The sequence below is a fragment of the Schistocerca cancellata genome, chromosome 7 (genome assembly GCF_023864275.1).
Source record: "Schistocerca cancellata isolate TAMUIC-IGC-003103 chromosome 7, iqSchCanc2.1, whole genome shotgun sequence".
Taxonomy (NCBI): domain Eukaryota; kingdom Metazoa; phylum Arthropoda; class Insecta; order Orthoptera; family Acrididae; genus Schistocerca; species Schistocerca cancellata.
In genome coordinates, this window is record NC_064632.1 from 128493796 (window position 1) to 128515311 (window position 21516).

The 21516-nt window shown below is 41.2% G+C and overlaps 1 protein-coding gene across 1 annotated transcript in view; it reads right to left on the minus strand.

Moving 5' to 3' along the window:
• The window catches only part of LOC126092359 (gastrula zinc finger protein XlCGF57.1-like), a 242016-nt gene that overhangs the window by 19767 nt on the left and 200733 nt on the right, over positions 1 to 21516 (minus strand). The window contains exons 11-12 of the mRNA XM_049907900.1: positions 20629 to 20808; positions 20464 to 20540 (exon numbers count right to left, since the gene is read on the minus strand). Of these exons, the coding sequence (XP_049763857.1) occupies positions 20464 to 20540; positions 20629 to 20808 (257 nt within the window). The remainder of the gene's footprint in view (positions 1 to 20463; positions 20541 to 20628; positions 20809 to 21516) is intronic.

Sequence of the window (21516 nt, forward strand, 5' to 3'; positions counted from 1 at the left end):
TACTGTAGCTGTATCGTCATTCATTCGACCTAAATTGTGTCTCATATTACAATGGACCAACTTTGTTTCGATTTGGAGGTGCGGCCTAAAACTTTACTCTCCCCTTGAATTTCGAGTCTCAAATTTCCGGTGCGGCTTAGATTCGAGAATTTTTTTTTTTTTTTTTTTTTTTTTCCTTTATTTCAAGTCTCATTTTTCAAGTGCGGCTTAGATTCGAGTAAATACGGTAAGTCTTTTGATGGGAAAAATTTAGAGCTAAGAGCAATTACTGTGGACCTGAATGCAGCATTTGAGGACATGCAGAATGAAGATAAGATATTGTTACAATATGGAAAGTCTAAAATTACTTGGGATGGAAGGGTCATGTGAACTGTAAGTGATAAGACTAGCACTGAAAGCCAGATATGCAAAATGTTAGAAGAGAATTACTCAGATAAAAGAACTAGACGTTTGAAACCAGAAGATGCCCATATGAAGAAATAACATCATGGGGAGAATATATGAGCTGTCCAAATCAGGCAGAGTGGCTGTATCCAGGGTGACAGATGTGGTCCAATTTAAAAGGTGCTTTACACTTCATTTATGCATTAGTACTGGCTTGTTTTATTCAGGTTTTAGCAAGTAACTGAATTCAAATGATCACACCCAAAGAGAAACAGGAAGAAAAAAATAATATGGGGAGAAACATTATAATTACAGACAAAAATGTCACCTAGCTATAAACTGCTGAAAACCAAAGAGAAATGCAAAAATACAAAGAGTAATAGCACCCACAAACACACAAGGGGCTAGAAGTTTCAAAATTACTGTCATCATTGTGATAAACCAGCCAAACAGATGCTAAGCATAGAAAGAAATGCCAGAAATGTTGTAGCACCTCAACAATTTCGACGCAAATTCTAGAGACCCTCAGCTTTCCAGCATCTTGAACACCCGATATTTTACATACGAGTGTGAGAAACGGGAGAGTGTCTACTCCGTGCCGGTTTTGTGTGTGCACAGGGTGGACGTGTATCAGGAGAATACAGCAATAGTGACGGTCAACCGACGGGAGCAAGTGGTTGCCACACTCGTCAAGGAAGTTACATGACCAGCACCAGAAGCAAGCGCGCCTTACTCCGTGATGGTGCTACATCTGTCATTATTGTGAACAGTTGAACTGTGTAAAAGAAAAGAAAAGAAAAGACACTTCTTACTTACTTACTGACTATCTAGAGTTGCAGGTGGCGGACTTGCGAGAACCTTGAGAGATTTTTGGAACTGTATTTATTGTAAAAGTAATTAATAGTTTCTGACAGACCACGAGTCATTGGGTTTACAAAATATGACTCATATATGTGAAAACTGTTGGAGAAGAAGTTGGCAGAGATTGTCGCAGCTGGCTATCCTGGAAAAGAAGATTGGATTTGTTGTTTTGGGGAAGGAGGCCAGAAGTCATCGGTCTCATCGGATTAGGGAAGTACGGGGAAGGAAGTCGGCCGTGCCCTTTGAAAGGAACCATCCCGGCATTTGCCTGGAGCGATTTAGGGAAATCACGGATAACCTAAATCAGGATGGCCGGACGCGGGATTGAACCGTCGTCCTCCCGAATACGAGTCCAGTGTTTAACCACTGCGCTACCTCGCTCAGTAAGACGATTGGAAAAGCACTTCCAAGTAAGTGCAATGATGAAGAGGACGTGTGACTCTTGCACACCAACACCACACGGCTTCCTCTAGTCGCCAGAACCTGCCAGAATGTGGGCATCAAGCAAAGGATTGTCAGACATGAAAACGCTACTGGTACATTAAGTATGGGCATATTAAGCCTCAGTGTACAGAGAAAGTGACTGGAAATTTGGTGGGAAAAAAGGGAAATGAATAACACTGAACATGAAGCAGTCACATGTTACCACAATAAAGTACATAAAAATTACAATCATAGGATGTGAAGCAAAGAATGAGATAATTACGACATAATGCTATGATTAAGCTAAAGCGTTATGGTTATTAGCTGATAGGGGGCACATGTAAGTCTCTTGAAGAAAGAGTGGTTAGAAAAGAGTAAGTAAGGTGAAGAAATTTGTAGGCTGAAAGGGGTCTTGCAAGATACGATGGATACATTGGTGACCATGGATATGTGTTTGCTCATAGCAGAGAAAGTGCAAGTAGAACACAAGTTTCATGCCATGAGACAAGTGCCCGACATTCCGTATGAAGGTTTTGAACAAACAAGGGTCTATAATCACTTATGGTGAAAAAGTGTTCAGAATATGGGATCGAAATAGTGTGCTATCTCATTCTTTGCTTCGCATCCTATGATTGTAATTTTTGTGTACTTTATTGTGGTAACATGTGTCTGAAACAGTGATACTAATAGACAAAGTAAAGCAGCAAGTTTTTGAAATACCCATGGGTTGAGTGAAATCAGTATGTAATACAAAAAGAAGTATTACTAGTTGGATGAAAACAAAGAGCGGTATGGCAGTCAATTCTAGGGAGAGAAAATCTTGAGAGTATATGTAGATAAAAAAGCAATTTTCATGGATGGAAACACAGTGATTACTCCCAAGCAGAAAATAGTATAAGTGTACTAAATGTGAACAAGGCTGAGTGTGACCTATGTTCAGTGAAAATAATGACAAACCAAATAGTAAATATTGGGAGGATACAAGGAGGAGCAGACAGAGTAGACAAATATAAGAACCAAGTGACTCAAGTAAGACTGGCAAACAACAGAGAAGAGAAATATCAATTAGGGGAACCATGTAGTGAGTACTGTGACATATTTTACTTGAAATGTGATTTATTATCCTATACCAAAACAGCGAAGCATGCACCGCCTACAGTGCATGGGTACAAAGGAAATGTTGTAAATGTATGTCCTTACAGAACACCAGAGGCAAAAAGAAATTGTTACAAGAACACAGTGAGGAAAAGCTAAATGAGGATACATGATCTCAGACACAAAATGATAATCCACAGAGTAATTATCTAAATGGGATGGAAGTTGGTAGATGTGATGTACGAGGGTCATTCAATACGAAATGCCCAATTTTTTTTTTTTAAATAAGCCATTGGTGCTTCACATTTGATGCTTGTACTGTGTGGCAGTGAAGTTTTGAACCATTCTGGTAGATGGCAGAGCCGTTGTACACCATCAAAATGGTGTCTACATATGACTCGCGTTACAAGCAATGTGCTGTTATTGAATTATTGTGTGCAGAAAAAGAAACCATGGTGAACATCCATAAACATTTGCGTGCTGTTTATGGAGATGCTGCTGTTGACAGGGGTACAGTTGGGCAATGGGTGAAGAAAGTAACAGCCTCAGGAAATGTAGAAACAGAGCTCCATGATCAGCCAAGCTCAGGGCGTCCTGCACAACCCCTGCTCCAGACATGCTGAATCATGTGGGTACCATTATTCGTGCCGACAGGCACATCATAACTCGACAATTGGTTTTATAGTTGTTGGTCAGCATTGGAAGTGCATCTGCAATGATTGAGACTCTAGTATATTCAAAGAGGTGCTCACGATGGGTTCCACGAATGCTCACAGCAGACCACAAGATTCAAAGGAAGGCCATTTCATCTGAATTATTGGAGCATTTTGAGACTGACGGAGAGGCCTTTCTATCACAGATTGTTATGAGGGACAAAAGCTGGTTCATCACTTTGCCCTGGAAACAAAAAGGTAGTCCATGGAGTGCCATCATCCTAATTCACAACAAAAGAAGAAATTCAAGACACCCCGTTTGTCAGAAAAGTCATGGTTACAGTCTTCTGGGATTGTGATGGCATCATCTCATGGATCTGATGCCAAGAGGGTCAATCATCAATTCAGAGGCATACATGAAGACTCAGAATATTGCATTGGACTGATCCTGGCCCTTAAGCAAGCCATTATTCAGCTTATCAGTGATTGATAGAGATGTTGGGTGTCCTCCTGAGGGATACCATGCTGTATTCTCTCCAAATGGTGTGTTAGATTATCAAAACCCCAAGATGGTTGGAGGTCCGTCCCTACCCATAATGCTCCAGATGTTCTCAACTGGTGAAAGATCCAATGACCTTGCTGCCCAAGGTTGGGTTTGGCAAGCATGAAGACAAGCAATAGAAACCCTTGCCACATTTGGGCAGGCATAATCTTTCTGAAATGTAAGCCCGGGATGGCTTGCCATGAAGGCCAACAACATGGGGCACAGAATATCATTGTTGTGTACTGTGTAGTAGGGAAGCTACAGATGACAACCAAAGGGGTCCTGCTATGAAAATAAATGGCACCCCAAGATCATCACTCCTGGGTGTTGGCCATATGCTGGGTGACAATCAGGTGGTATCCCATTGCTGTCCAGGGCATCTCCAGACAGGTCTTCACTGGACATAGGGGCTCAATTAAAAGCAATGCTCATAATTGAAGACAATTCTACTCTGGCTACTGAGATTTGAGGGCAAAGATGTGGCTGGAGATGCCCCGAACAGCATTGGGATACCAGCCTGATTGTCGCCCGCCATATGTCCCAACAACAGGAAGTGATGATCTGGAGCACCACTTCTTCTCATAGCCTGACCTTTCTGGTCAGTATCTACAGCACCTTTACAGCACGATACATTGACAATATTCTATGCACCATTTTGTTGTCCTTCATGGCAAGCCATCCTCAGGTAACATTTTTGCAAGATAATGCCTGCCCCGCACTTAGCGAGAGTTTCTACTGCTTGTCTTCATGTCTGCCATATCTTTTGGGTAGCAAGGTCACCGGATCAGTCCCCAATTGAAAACATGGGGTACATTATGGGCAGAATTTGGCACAATATCCTTCTGAACAACTCTATGAATCAATGCCAAGGTCGAATAATTGCTTGCATAAGGATGAGAGGTGGACCAACACATTATTGTCTTGCTCAACTTGTGAAGCTCTTTCTGTTGAATAAATCATCCTAGTTTTCTGAAATTGTAATCATTTGTTTGTCTGTACATGTGCATCACACCTACCAGTTTCCATTATTATCAGTAATTCTTTTATGGTGGAACTTTTTTTTTTTCCTCTTTGAGAGCCAATATGTTTGGACTTCAGCGGCATTGTTAGTACCAAAGAAAAGAGATGTATGTGGACAATGAAATACAGGTCTGTGACAGACTGTAGAAAGCTGAATGAAATTTCTGGAAGGGAGGCTTTTCCATACACAATGTAAGTGAAATATTAGATCTGTTGGGAAATGCAAAGTATTTTTCCATTTTAGACTTCACATGTGGATACCATCAGATCTTAATGGAATGACAGAATAGCAAATTTCCTGCATTACGAATATAAAAGAATGCAAATGGCTTTGAGCAATCACAGGAAGAGGGCATAGGCCCTGAGACCATGCACGCGAAGATAAATGATCAGCATGTCTTGCGGAAGAACAAAAGGAAGAACTGAATGAGCGTTTAATACATTACACCCATGTATTTGAATGATGCCCTGGCATAATCAAAGGATACAAATACTAAATGGAGATGTACCCACACAAAACCTTCTGCTTTTTGTCTTACACCATTCCATGGGCCAAGGAGGAGGCTGTGAGGAAAGAGATCAATAGAATGCTAAAATTACAAATAATACAACCATCCTTATCTTCACATTGTAGTGCTATTTTGGCCATTAGCAAATCAGATGGTAGTGTCCGGCTCATTCTTGACTCAGGATGTGGCCTGGCAACCTGAAAGAACAACTTCTAAAATTCCTTAAAATTAAGTACTTCAAGATAACAGATCTCCAAGTCTCGTACTGCCAAATCGCACTATATGAAGACAGCTGTAAGTAAAATGCCTTTTAATGTGGGGGCAGATGTGATGAGTTCTGTTTCCACCTTTTGGTTTGAACATCAGTGCAGGCATATTTTTTTTCTGCTTTAGATCGAGTTTTAGGACCTGAATTGTTAAGTAGAGTTGCTGGGTATGTAGATGATTCACTGATTGCTACCCCAACATGGTTAGAACACTTACGGCTCTTGGCTCAAGTCTTGTGTAGGTTTTCAGAATACGGAGTCACAGCCAGCTTAATTAAGTCACACTTTGGTAAAAGAAGGGTCATCTCAAGGCACACCTCCAGACCCTAAGAAGCTTGATGCTATCAGACACTGCCCTGTACCTGAATATAAGAAACAGCTTAAAGGGATACCTTGGATTAGTATATTTCTTCACAAAATTTATACCACAGCAGCTTTTAAATAGTGATGCTCCGCTGAATCTTCTATGGAAGAATCACCCCTGGTTATGGATCAAGCAATGACAAACTGATTTTGACAACATTACAGAAGCTTTTTCGAATGCCAACATCTTACATCATCCTGACATGACTCAAGACTTTTGTCTGTGTACAGATGTGTCCTCCCAAGCGCTGGGCACTTGTTTATTTCAAGTCACAGACACGAATGGGGAGTTTACCCCCAAGGTAATTAGTTTTGCTAGTATGACCCTATCTGAAGCTGAACAAGCATATCCATGACCAAATTGGAAGCTCTTGCAGTAATATAGGTGTTCAAAAAGTTTCAATATTATTTGTGGGGGAAGCAAACCAAGGTGTATTGCAACTGTCAGTCTTTGTCTTTCCTACTCACTTGTAAACTCTTACACAGGAGGATCACTAGGTGGCATTTGTGTTTACAGGGATTTGATTTTGAAATTGTGTATATCAAAGGTAATCAAAATGTAATTACTGATGCCTTATCAAGGCTTCCACAAGGTCTAGACAAATTCTTGTAATTCCTGGAGAACAATTCAGGAAATCAGGGTTTTGTTGATGAAAGATAAAACACAACAGACATACTACATTAGGATGTGTAAAAGCCTGGAGCAACTATAGCAGAAGGGTCCCAGATGGCAAAAGTAAGGCTAAAACTGCTGCAGAACAATTATGACAGGTTGAAAAAATCTTTTACGATTTACCAAGGTATATTGTTTCACCAACACCACCCACAGCAGAGCCAGTGGTGTATTTGTTTACCAGAGGATCTTGCTAACAACTTTATGTCATACACTCACAATGTTTGGGGACACTGTGGTGTCTTCAAATGCCTTAGTAAGATAAGCACTTATTGTTACTATACAAATGTAAGACAAAATGTTCTGCAGGTAATATGGAAATGTGTTGTGAGTCAGAAGAATAAGTATGCAAATAAGTCAAAACTAATTTAACTACACCCGATATTGCCTAAAAGACCCTGGGAGATAGTTTCCTTGGACACGGCTGGACCGTATCCACAAGAGAAAGGAGGTGTAAGCTATGTTGATGCTCTATACTATGTTTGCTCCAAGTATGCCAAATTATATACTCTATGGTCAACAACTGCAAGCACCATCATCAGAAGAATTACAACAGATTATCTACCCAAGTAGGAAAGCCAGAAATACTGATGACGGACAGTGCATCGTACTTTACAGGCACCCATTGGAAAGAGTTCATGAACACTCACAACATTAAACATAAACTTGTCTCCAGGTCTCACCTAGAAGCAAGTCTCATAGAGAGAACATGTAAGGATTTTAACAGATTTACCCGGACTTACACCCCTCACAAACAAGCAATGTGGATTGAATATGCTACCACATTCCAGAAAGTTGTTAACCATCTTCCACATAGCTCAACTGGCTTTATACTTAGGGAACTGCTGTTTGACAAAAGACAAATAGACAACTGGGGAAAACTCTACCCATGGTTGCTAGGAAGGAAATATTGCATGAGGAGAAAATACGCTGGGTGCTGGTTAGCACTTAAGAAAAGGTAGAATATAGAAAAAAATTGTGTGGTAAGTAATTAGGATGCATTGTAGAGTACCACGAAGAGCAAAGAGTACTCCTCAGGCATCATCCAAAATTGACAAAGTATGGTAAGCTGAATTGCAAGTGGCGGAGTGGAATGAGGACAGAACTGTGCACGTGCAGTAGCTAGCTTTAAGGTTGACAACCTCCACGGATGCGGAGAGCACAGTGTAAGATGATGAATCGCTGCTAGACAACTATCATAGCCTAGCAAACAAACACCAAGCAATCTACACTTAGAGAAAACTTTATAATGTGAGTTGACTACTAAGGAAATAAAATGTCTACACTACAGAACTAAACTAAGATTAAGAGATTAGGAATAACTAATCTAAGGAATACATGACAGAGGACAAAGTAAATACCATCTACAGAACACTAGCTACACAATATGATACTATGTACAAGCTACTTATATTTATACAAGTGGGTATTTACATGCTACATGCACGGGAATATCTACATGAGGAATGAAGGAATATAAATTAAGTCTTGAATATACTATGAGAGATAGGATTGTGCCCCGCCTATGACAACACTTTTCTTTCCTCGTGCAAAAGGATACGTCAAAATGACAACTGCAGCACAAGCATGTGCACTCTTACAACACATAAAAAACTGATAAAGAATGAACTGCATGCTGACAGAAATTGAATATATGAATACTGAAAGTGTGACGCATTAGTAACCAGCGAGCAACTTGTAGTGCTTCTGCCTGCTTTATTTATTTCATTTGTTGTCCTTGGTGTCGACGTACCAAGTTGCTACATTGGCTGAAAAATGGATTGGCTGAAAAATGGATTCCGACACTGACTACTGTAAATAATGTAGACGACAGGAGCACAGTTGCATTTCAAAGTACTTTAATTTCACTTTTCACAACCCCCCAATAATACACAGTTATATATGGCCAGTGCACTATTGTTCTAACTTCCTACAAGCCTCATTAAGAGTTATCAGGCGAATCATCCACACACTGCTACAATAGTTTACTGTTGAACATCTACAAGCAGTAAAAACATAACTACATAATTCACAGTTCTTTGGAATAATCAGGTACATATGGAAGAGACACTGTCATTGCTTTAACACATGGCCTATTGGTGTAACACTTCTTTCACTGTTAATTTGATGCATTGTTGTTATTCTAACCAACACAGGTTTCTCGTCTGAAACTTTGCTGTAGACTGACTGTCTCATGACCAAAAATCGAGCCCTTACATATCATCACAATAATAGGTGCTGAAACTACACATTGTTCGAAATTAAATTTGCAGAAGTTACAATTATAACTTAACTTATTAAATTAATTGAATATATAAAAAAACATTCCTAATCATGAAATTAACATATATAGTTATGCAAACAATACTTTTGACAAAAAGTGTTAATTACTTTGGAATTAATTAAGGGCTGGTTTTGCTAACATGTTTTCGAATAGAGTCAAATAGATACTTTAAGAATACTAGTATTTCATCTTCCAATTGTTCATAATTAGTACAGAATTTATATTTGTTTATATGTCAACAACAGAATTTAATTTATGAAACAATTACTGATTTCATCCTATAATGAAAGATACTAACTAGGAATAGTCAAAAAAATTAGAAAATCAATTACATATATGAAACTAAGCACAAAATTAGATCTGGTGTTATATTCTATAAAACTGAGAGCCAGCTTTTCTGTTGTGACTCGCCGATCATTCAAAGCGCCACCGCTCAATTACGCACGTCCTCTACGTGCGGCGCTGTTTGCCAGCCATGCAGAAGCTGTGCCACCTAAGCGGCCAGCCGAGCAGTGGCCGCTAGATTGGGACTCAGTGCTCATTCGAATGCTAACGTGTACACATGTCTTGCTTGTCAACTTACTCTGTGACTTATATGTGTTGTGTTGTTCTGAAATATATGTGTTAAATTTGACATTATAACAATTGGCGATGAGGATGGGATTTTTCCTTTTCAGCGTTGACCCACAGGGTTCCATGGCTACTGTCGAGCAACTATTGCAAAATCTCCTTGAACAGCAAACACTTCTAACAGCAGCAATTCGCGATTTCGTCGTGGCGCCAAACGCAGGGGGTTTCTCGTCGTTGGCTATACCTCCTTTTCCTCCTTACGACGAAACGGCGGAAGACTGGTCTGATTATGAAAAACGTCTTCGACAGCACTTCTTGGCATTTCATGTCACGGACGAACAACCATGTAAGTCTCTGTTCCTTTCCTGGATTTCACCTCAAATGTATTGGTTGTTGTCACAATTGGCTCCTCTGAAGGATCCTGCGTCTTTGTCCTTTGCTGAAATGTGCTCACTTCTGTCTGTCTATTTTCAAAAGCAAACGCATGTGGTAGCCTCTCGTGTTGCCTTTTATCGTTGTCAAAAACAGCCATATCAATCCTATTGTGCTTGGGCTGCTGAACTTCACGGCCTTAGTCGAAAGTGTCAATTTGTTACTGATGTTCACAAAGCATCCTATGCCGATTCCATGGTACAGGATGCTATTATCGGTCGGCACCCGACAAAGAAGTTCAGCAATGTGCCCTTCAGTTGGCGAATCTGACTCTAGATGAAGTTCTCTCCATTGCGCAGTCTTTTGAAATTTCTTGCGCCGCTGGGGCGCAAATAGAGGTGTGGGGTGATGTCGGGGAAATACAACGTCTGTGCGCCGTTGACGACGCGTGCGGCGCATCCCCGCCAGCCGACGTGGCCGCAGTGCGTTCCCACGCGCAGCCTCGGCCTAGCCGTAAACAACCCCCTAAGAAACTGCAGCAAAACCCCCGGCAACGTCCTTCATGTCTGTGGTGTTTTACGAAACATTCACACGGAAACATTCATGCGAGGATTGTCCCCAATGTTGGACTGTGTGTCACAATTGCAAAAAGAAAGGTCATGTGTCTTCTGTTTGCAAATCCAACCACATACATGATGTTCATGAACATGACGCTGATTCTGATTCTGTGTTGTCTGTCAATTGCACTTCTTCCCTTTCACGGAAGTTATTCCTCACTGTCCAAATCCTTGGTCGAGATGTTCGCATGCAAGTGGATACCGGTTCTGCTGCCACTAAATTAATTCTCAGACGTATCTTCAGCTGGGTTCTCCACTCCTGTCACCTGTCACTTGGCAATTACGGACGTACAATAAACAGAAGGTTTCTCTCTTGGGACAGTTTAATGCTGAGGCATCTTACAAATCCGTCGTTCGCACTGTTCCCATATTTGTGGTTGACCAGAGCAACGCAGAAAATCTTTTTGGTTTCGATTCCTTTCGCGTTTTTGGGTTCTCCATAGATGACTGTCAATATTGTCTCTGATGCTATTCCTTATGCTCAACTGGATTCCTTGTCGACGACATTTTCATCCCTTTTTTCTCCTGGGTTAGGCCGTGCAAACGACTTTGAAGCTCATATCACACTCAAACCCACTGCTCGGCCTAAGTTTTTTTGGGCTCGGCCCATTCCTGTGGCCCTTAGTGATCGGGTAAAACGGTAGTTGGATTGTCTCACTACTTCAGGGGTCTTGCTTCCTGTCACTTCCAGTGAGTGGTCCTCTCCTGTCGTTGTCGTTGCTAAGGCAAATTGTGATATTTGTCTCTGTGGTGATTTCAAAGCCACTGTAAATGCTCAATGCCTCATCGACACTTACCTTATGCCCCGTCCTGAAGAACTGTTCACTAAACTTGCTGGAGGCCAGTATTTTTCTAAAATTGACCTGTCAGAAGCTTATCATCAACTTCCTCTCGACGCTGCTTCCCGGCAGTTTTTGGTCCTTAACACGCCTTTCAGCCTCTATCAATACCAACACTTGCCATTCAGGGTTGCTAGTGCCCCTGCTCTCTTTCAGCGATTCTTGCAACAATTATTGCTCCCTGTCCCTGGGTGTATCAATTACATGGACGACATTGTTGTCACTGGCTCCACCACTGAAGAACATCTTCAATCTCCGCACACTTTTTCATGTCTTACAGATTGCCGGTCTTAAGTGTAATCTTCAGAAATCACAATTTTTTCAGGCATCTATCACGTATTTGGGGTTTCAACTCTCTCGGAATGGTATTCATCCGCTTCAGCAAACTGTCGCTGCGATCAATACCTTTCCTCGCCCTACATCTGTTAAGGAACTGCTGGCCTTCTTGAGGAAAATAGCATACTATCACAAGTTTTTACCGTCTGCGGCTTCGGTGGCTCAGCCGTTGCATCGCCTGTTGCATAAAAACGTGCCTTTTCACTGGTCCGCATCATGTGAAGCAGCTTTCCAGAAATTGAAGACTGTGCTGAAACAGGCCCCGTGCCTGGCTACTTATCGACCTGGCCAACATCTTGTTCTTGCCACAGACACCTCTCAATACGGGGTCGGCGCAGTCCTTGCGCACCGTTTTTCTGACGGTTCGGAACAACTCATTGCTTATGCCTCCAAAATGCTCACGGATGCCCATCAAAAGTATTCTCAAATTGAGAAAGAAGCCTTGGCCATCATTTATGCTCTTCATAAGTTTGGTGTTTTTCTCTATGGCTCAAAATTTCATCTTGTTACGGGTCACAAACCACTTGTTTCCTTGTTTCATCCATCAACGTCACTTCCTGACAAGGCTGCACACCGCCTCCAGCGTTGGGTTCTTTACTTGTCTCGTTTCAATTATGAGATTCATTTCCGGCCAATGGCTCAACATGCAAATGCTGATGCTCTGTCTCGCCTTCCCATGGGTCCTGATCAGGCATTTGATAGGGACGAACTTTTGTTTCCACCTGGATGTGGCCGAGCAGCAGGTTGTGGACGGGTTCCCCATCACTGGGGACAGGCTGGCGGCTGCTACGGGTTCTGACCCTACCCTCTCCCGGGTTTTACGCTGTATTCAGAAGGGTTGGTCAGATCACCTGTCTGCTAAGACTTCTGATCCATTGCGGAACTACGACACTTTGCGCTACTGCCTCACGGCTAGGGATGGTGTTATCCTCCTTTCCACTGACAATGCTTCGCCGCGTGTTGTGGTACCTGCGTCTTTGCGTGATTCGGTCTTGCGCCTCCTTCACCAAGGGCACTGGGGTGTGTCTCGCACAAAATCTCTGGCGCGCCGTCATGTGTACTGGCCTGACATCGACTCTGAAATAGCACACATGGTTGCTGCCTGTGGCCCTTGTGCGTCACAGGCCGCTGCCCCGAAGTCATCTTTGTCACCGTGGCCTTCGCCTGAGAAGCCCTGGGAGCGCATTCATGCTAACTTTGCGGGACCCTTTTTAGGTACTTATTGGCTCCTCGTAATTGACGTCTACTCTAACTTTCCTTTCATTGTCCGTTGCACATCACCTACCACCGCGGCAACCACCAGTGCTCTCGCCCGCATTTTTTCTTTGGAAGCCCTCCACTCTACTCTTGTTACTTATAATGGTCCGCAATTTGCCTCTTCCGAATTTGCGGATTTTTGTGCTCGTCACAGCGTTATGCATGTCACGGGCCCGCCGTTCCATCCACAATCCAATAGTGAGGCTGAACGACTGGTCCACACATTTAAGGCTCAGATGCGGAACTTCTGACCTCTTCTGCTGCTGATGATGCGCTTCTCCAGTTTCTGGCGTCTTACCGTTTCACCCCCATGGGCGACCACAGCCCGGCTGAGCTCTTACATGGCCGACAGCCCCACACGCTACTTCATCTTCTGCAGCCTTCCATCTCACGGCCGTGGGTGCCTTCACTTGGCCGGTTCACCGCCGACGACCTCGTCTGGGTACGGGGATATGGCAGGCGGCCAAAATGGAGCCCGGGCCGCATCTTAAGACACCGTGGCAGATGCCTGTATGAAATCCAGATGGACACGAATGTTGCAGTGCGTCATTCGGACCAGCTTCGGCCTCGTGTGTTAGCAACACCTGTTCCGAATGCTGCTACACCACCTTTGGCTCTACCTGACGCTCGGGATCTTGGCATCTCTCAATACTCACAACACAGCCCTCTCACCGTCATCGCGATGCCAGCACAAGAACGGACGCCACCAGGAGACGTGCCCATGCAGGAACCGGATGACCATCCTCTGTCAGAGCCAATCTACTCGCTTCCTCCTCCAACGGACGCCGACACATCGACCATGTCTCCTGTCATATCAACTGGACTTGCCGCAACGGGCAGATTGGTGCATGGGGCCCCAGCAGATTCGACCCCTACGTCTCCTGTCATCTCGACCCGTTATCATCAGGGACACTTCCGTCCGTACGGGAAGCCTCCTCCTCGAGACTTTACGGCGAGTCAAACAACGCCTATGGTCGTTAACCATCTCCAGGACACCTCCATCAAGACCAGTGCAACAATTTCAAAGGGGGGAAAAGTGTTGTGACTCGCCAATCATTCAAAGCGCCGCCACACAATTACGCGCGTCCTCTATTTGCGGCAATGTCTGCCAGCCATGCAGCAGCTGCGCCACCTAAGCGGCCAGCCGAGCAGCGGCTGCTAGACTGGGACTCAGTGCTCATTCGAATGCTAACGTGTACACATGTCCTTACTTGTCAACTTACTCTGTGACTTATATGTGTTGTGTCGTTCTGAAATACATGTGTTAAACTTGACGTAATAACATTTTCCCTTTTATGAAAATACAGATTATACTTGCGTATGTTAGTGGTAATTAGTTCAAATTGAAAAAATGAATTTAAGGAGGCAGATGGCAGTACAAGAGGGGAAGTAAAATTTATCCCAGCTTTGCTTCGTTACAAACTATGCACTTAGTGTTATGTTTGTATTTAAGTGACCTTCCAGCAAACAATGCAGAATTACACAGTGGGTAAAACAAGAAACACAATAGTCAGGTGTTTGGTACCAAAGCATAAGAGCCACACCAAAATATGATGTTGTGAATGTGTGTGTAAATAGCTACAGTGTGCCAGATGTATAAAAAGTTGAACTTAGGTCTTGTGCTGCCAAATGAAAGGAATCAGACCAAGTAATACAAGCACGTGTGACCGAGTTATTACAGTACATTTGCACATGAAGACAAGTTATCTCAACATTGTTTTACACTATTTCACTGGCATAATTCTCATAAAGCACAGCAGAATATGCATGAGTGGTATCATGTAGCAATAGGAAGTGTAAGTCACCGACACTGAATTACACAGTTTGTTGTTGATGATGACACTTTTATAACACAATAGTGTACTGTCAGAATGTATCAGTAGATAGTAAACATGAAGTAAGTGGATTAATAAGAGTAGATAGTCGTGAAATGATGTATTCAATAGTTTTCTAATGATGAACAAAGGGCTTGCAGTAGCAGAGTAAAAATGAATGCTTCTTCCTGTCCATAGCATTTTCTGTAGACCAGTAGATACATCTTAGTAAACTTATCAGAGGCATAACTAAATGTAGTTATATAGGTTTATCACGATTTTATGTTATGAAGCTCTCTTTCCTCAGCATATGTAATGATGGATACTTGTGTCAGATGTGCTGTAAGAACACAAAATTTGTGCACATCATATGAGAATGTTGTATGCAAATATTATGTCAATACTGGATAATGAGATTGAAAAATATGACAACCTGTGTAATGTTACAGTGAGACTATGAATACAGATTGTTCACAAATGACCATTCAAAATGGTAATGTCAGAGAGCAAAATGGGATAAAAAAATTGATAATGCAAAAATGGAAAAATGTTACACGAGACAAAATCACAAGAAATGTACTTAATATTAACTGTCTTGTATGTATAATTTCTGTGCAGTGTTATGTAAATTTTCGTACAATATTTATGTAAAGAAATGTAATGTCATATGAAAATGGATGTGTACAGAGTAAGAAATATGCAAACCCGACGTGCCAGTATATTTTAAAATTTAAGCAATTAGGTTATCGTAATAATGATGAAATGTAAAAAGTATGTATATGGTGAATTGTAAAGCTGAATATGTTTTCCAGGACAGTAAATGAGCTACAAACATTTTCTGAAGGTTTGAAAGCAAGAATTCCATATGTTCCCATGAGAAATGTGTGCCAGTGCCAGACAGTGATGAACAGTTATATTCTAGGTGGACTCTGGTATAGAAAACACATTTTATCACAGAGAGGGTATGGAAACAAATAAAGGCATTGTAGACTTATGTTGAACCCATTCAAGTGTCTTTGGGATGCTGATAGTGTGAGCCTGGTTCAATGACTGAAACGTGTGGATTACAACAGGGCCATAAATAACGAACCTACTCGCTACAGCATTGATGGTTTCACTATGCACAGTACACAACATTGCAACAATGGGATGAACACTTTTATTGACTCTGGGTAAATAAGTGAAATTGTAGCACAGTCATGGACAGCGCAACTTAATGACAGTGTTAACAAACTCAAGTGCGTATGCAGCATATGTCAGATAAGCTGTGTGCGCCGGACAATGTCGCAATAGGAGTGGTTGGATTCCAACAATCAAACTACAGACTCTGAATTCAAATGCAGCTGCTGATAAAACGCTTAAAAAATTTTGTAAGTGGCAGAAGTAAAGTGTACATTAAACAAAAATGGATATATATGTTATGTGATGTCATGTTCCAGGAGTAAATGAGGTAAACTTGGCCACGAATAGAGGTCTCAGTACCCTGACAGGCCAAGAGTTTAAAGTCCAAAAAAGATGAAAAGGTGCATATAGTGTAAATGCATTGTAACTGTATACGGATGCCCAGTTATATGGGTACACCAGTATACAGTGGGCATGGGAGGGGAGCGGTGGGGAGGGGGGCGGGGGGGGGGGGGGGAGTTGTGTAGGTTCTTTAAATGGCCTACGCATATAAAAAAAATATTTGTAATGATTCTTATTCCTGCTATCCCTGTGCAGCAAAAATATTGTAGGGAGGCATGATTATATCTGAGTAAGCTGACAGAAAATTTAAAGGTATACCATCCATTTTTTTTGTACCCCAATTGTTTTTTTCACCCATGTTGGTGCCTGTCGGTTCTTTCAGCTGGTGCAATGAAGACATATGTACTTGCACTGATTAAAAGTTAGAATATGCAGAATTATTAAAAGTTAGAATATGCAGAAGTGACAAGTTTTCATTCTCTTACCGAGCTACATCCTAATCCCCACATCCCGATGCGATGAGGACTTGCATTTTTGAATGGACGTTTTCGGAGAAGAAAACAACATGAAAAGAGAATACCCAATGCAGCCACTCTGGCATTATTGTACATCATTGAGGAGATGAGATAAATATCAAACCGTACACCAATACTCAAAGGAATAAATCTTCAATCAGTGTTCCAGGGTTGCCACAACAATTCTTAACCTGCACACAACCATATCTGTGTCTGTTTCTGGACTTACAACTTGTGTGGTTGCTAAATGTGCATCGGCATAGCTACATCAGCTCTGAACAATTAACATCATCTCTCTCCCTAACCACTACAGCCTCTTGTACAGACTGGATTATGTCCAAAATAGAGATATTTGAATCTGAAACTTGATGCAGTGTTTTAACACTGGATATTTACATTTGCTTTGTGATAATAGTATAGTATTCACCAAATGAAACAGTAGTCAAAATTGTTATTTGACCTCTATGGGAGCATTATGTAGAGGACTATAATGTATTCTCAGTTTCTTACATAATAATTATTTCTGAAACAAAGTACATAAACTTTGATGGATCTATTGTTGTCTTTCTTCAAGTGTCTGTCACAGGTGTCTTAGCATTTCAGTTATATCCTCCCTTGGGTCAAGCAGAGGCAACGGCCTTGCCGCAGTGGATACACCGGTTCCTGTCAGATCACTAAAGTTAGTTGCTGTCGGGCGTGGCCGGCACTTGGATGGGTGACCATCCGGGCCGCCATGCGCTGTTACCATTTTACGGGTTGCATTCAGCCTCGTGATGCCAATTGAGAAGCTACTCGACCAAATATTAGCGGCTCCGGTCACAGAAAACTTAACGACTGGGAAAGTGGTGTGCTGACCACACGCCCCTCCTGCATCCACAGCTGAGGATGACACAGCAGTCGGATGGTCCCAATGGGCCACTTGTGGCCTGAAGACGGAGTCCTTTTGTGTCAAGAAACATTAGTGTTATGCTAGTAATCTCCTCTGCAGACTGACTGAATTCTTCCAGTATCCTACCAATGAACCACATCCTGCCACCCAATTTACCTATGACCGAGGTTATGCGATCATTTCATATCATATCTCAACAAAATTGTTAATCCCAGGTATTTGTATTCCCATGATATGAAATCAGCTCATAGCTACTGTGAATGCTGACACCATAGCTCTTGATACAATTAACTAACAAGAAACAGTTATTTTTTATCAATATTATGCTGTGGATTCACTTTCCCAAGTGATGTCATAAGTTCAGATTTTATTTGTACAGCTGAGTATTTTCTCTTATAATTTTATGTTTGGAGAGTGCCTGTACAGTTGTGTAGCCACTTGTTTCATACTAAAAGTTTTCTCATTACCTTTGATGGGCAAACTCAGAAATTTCCAGGTTTTCACAAATCATTTTGATGATCCTAAGCATTACATAAAGACTAATCCACCAGTTTGAGAGATAAGCACGCGGTATGAAGCAGTTTGTATAGCAGCCACTGCTCTTCCACATGACAGCAGTCTCTCAATGAATTCAGCTAATTTCTTTTGCTTTCATCAACTGTCTAAGAGTTAATATTTCTGGAACTCAGGATCATATGGAGGCCTTACATGAATTGTTGTACAAGCTCATAACAGTACTTGATAATGTATGCAAAATCATGCAACTGGATTTTTTTGTAGACTGACATTATCAGTGTATTACTGGTGACAAATTACACCAGACTTCTCAGGCAGAAGGGTTCATTTACCTGAATTTGTCATCAATTGATTTTGTTATTCTGTCCTGTTAACATAAATCTTAAATAAAATATCTTCAGAAACATCTAACATATTCTAAAGAACATAAAAAAGACAGAAACAATGTGCATTATGAATAGCAATCATGTTCACTTCATTACTCTAATTAACAACAGAATGTACTAAATGTAAACTATTTTCCAGAGCATATAAATCTGGGTCTTTCTTTGTGTGTTAATAGCTGTTACACGAGGCCTATATGTGTCATGTCTTGTTCTCAATTTCATCATTTCGTCTGTATGTACGAGGTGTGTTTTTTAAGTAAGGTCCGTTTTGTTGTAGACACTAGTAGTTCGCGTGCATACTGCAACGAGTGTGTGCGTCGTGTACTGCCAAGCCTCGGGAAAAACTGTGTTCAGTTTCAGCTCCGTAGCTAACATGTATGGTTCTATTCTGTGCTTTCAAAATGTTTAAGAGTATCAACTCGCCCGCCGCATCTGAGGTTCCATCAGTGATACAGTTTTCGTCAGCAAGGAACCTGTCTACTGTAGAAATTGATTGACAGATTTGCAAAGTGTACAGTGATACTGTTATGAGTGAAAGCAAAGTGCTTAAGTGGGTACAAGAACTCAAAGATGGCCATGACAAAGTCCATGATGAGGACTGCTCCAATTGCCCTTCTTTGATTACAGACGATTTGGTGGCTTTAGTTGAAAGGATTTGTGAGAACAGGTGCTTCCCAATAACAGGTCTCTCAAATGAATTTCCAGACGTGTCGAGATCAGTGCTTTACGAAATTATTTCTGAACACCTAAAGTTTATGAAACTACGATCCTGTTGGGTCCTGAAACTCCAAACGGGGGACCACAAAAACCAAAGATTTGAGTGTGCGATGAAATTCTTGACTCATTGTCACGAAAAAGGTGACAGCTTCTTGAGTCAGATTGTAACTGGAGACAAGACATTGGTTTTGCATATCACACTCAAAACGAAGCAACAGAGCATGGAATGGAGACACACACACTCGCCTGTAAAGGTGAAGGCCAAACAGACTCTGTCTCAGTGCAAAATCATGGCGTCGGTGTTTAAGGATAGGCATGGTGTTTTGTTGGTTGACTTCATGCAAAGAGGAACCACTATCAATGCAGAAGCGTACTGCCAAACCCTGAGAAAGCTATGCAGAGCAATTCAAAACAAAAGACGTGGCATGTAGACAAATGGAATTGTCCTTCTCCATGACAATGCAAGACCTCACACTGCAGGTCAGACCCGCAATTTATTGGACAGTTTTGGCTGGGAAGTTTTAGACCATCCACCCTACAGTCCTGATCTTGCACTGAGAGATCACCACCTGTTCCTCCACCTCAAACAACACATCAGTGGCAACCGTTGCAATGATGACGATGACGTGAAAACGGCGATGAACTATTGGTTATCAGAGCAGGTGGCAAGTTTTTATGAAGACACTATTTTAACATTGGTTGAGAGGTACGATACGTTTTTGAACAAACTTGGCAACTATGTCAGAAAATAGAGTGAAGTATGTACTTTCTGAAAATAAATTTACTTTTTTGAAATAACCATTCATTGTGTATGTATGTTCAAATGGATCTTACTTCAAAAATACACCTTGTATATCATAAAATTTACTATGAATGTTGTCATATTTACATATTACTTTTTCATTAAAGATGCAAGAAAGGTTAATGCCTGTATACTTACAAATTTTTGTTTCGAATAGCATAACTTACTTCATATAATCATAAGCAAGAAGTTTGGAAACTGGTTTATGACAAACACACATTGAGGACAGTATTCAGAATGTATCAGTGAATTTCCTTACATAACAACGTTAAGAAAACTGATAAAATGTGATACCTTTGTATGTGTCAAAAGATGTATCTTCAATGAAGATTTCATGGCAAAGCTCTTCTGGCAAATTGGGCATTTGTGTGCTAGAAACATGAAAAGAAAGAATCACAGTTTTGGAAAGAAGATTACAAGAAAGTCTACTACAATATACTACATAACGGTTTCACATACCTTTTACGCCTGAGTGTAGAATAGTGTGACGAGCCAGATCTTCCTTTCGGACAAATGTTTTTGAACATTGCTCACATTCATATGGTTTTGCACCTTCATGAATATATTTCACATGCATAAGAAGACGAGATCTGCGATTGAATGCCTTGCCGCAATGGGAACATGTGAACCCATTTTCACCTACACAATCATAATCAGGAGTGAAAGACAATATTTACATATCTGTTTAGTGTGAAAATGAACTATACTAAAAATAAGTTGTGAAATTAAAAGAAATGTTTTAATCTATTTGATGTGCATATAATTTTTTTAGTCTCCCCCACACATCATACAAACATGAAAGGCAACATCAAATATGGTTATTCAGCTTTTGGTTGCAATATGCAAGACATCATTGGTGGAGAAATCATCCTAAAACACGGAGAGTTGAGTTTCAAGACATTGCTTGATTAGCAAACTGAATGTACAGTGTTACTGTACGTTTATCCTGGTAAGTTTATGAATTCGCTGCATGACCACTAAAGTATGGGAAAAGGCACAATGTTAATATATCATTTCTGGCATCCTTTACCTGCCTTCCAGCAAAATAATGGGAACAAAACAGGTATTGAGATATTTGTCTACTACATGAAAACATTGACAAAATCAAAGTTGAACATGACATAATATTTCTATTTAAGAATTTGCACGAAAACAATCTGCAAGGACAATCTAATGTGTAAGATGAGAACTTTTGTGCTTCCATTTAAGAGAACACACAAGATAATAGGAATAAAGTAGTAAGCACGAAAGTCAACAACAGCAGCAATCAGCACATGGATACAGTACACACTTAAATCTTTTGACAGCAGCAGTAGGCAATGACAACTTAATCACTCTACCAGGAAT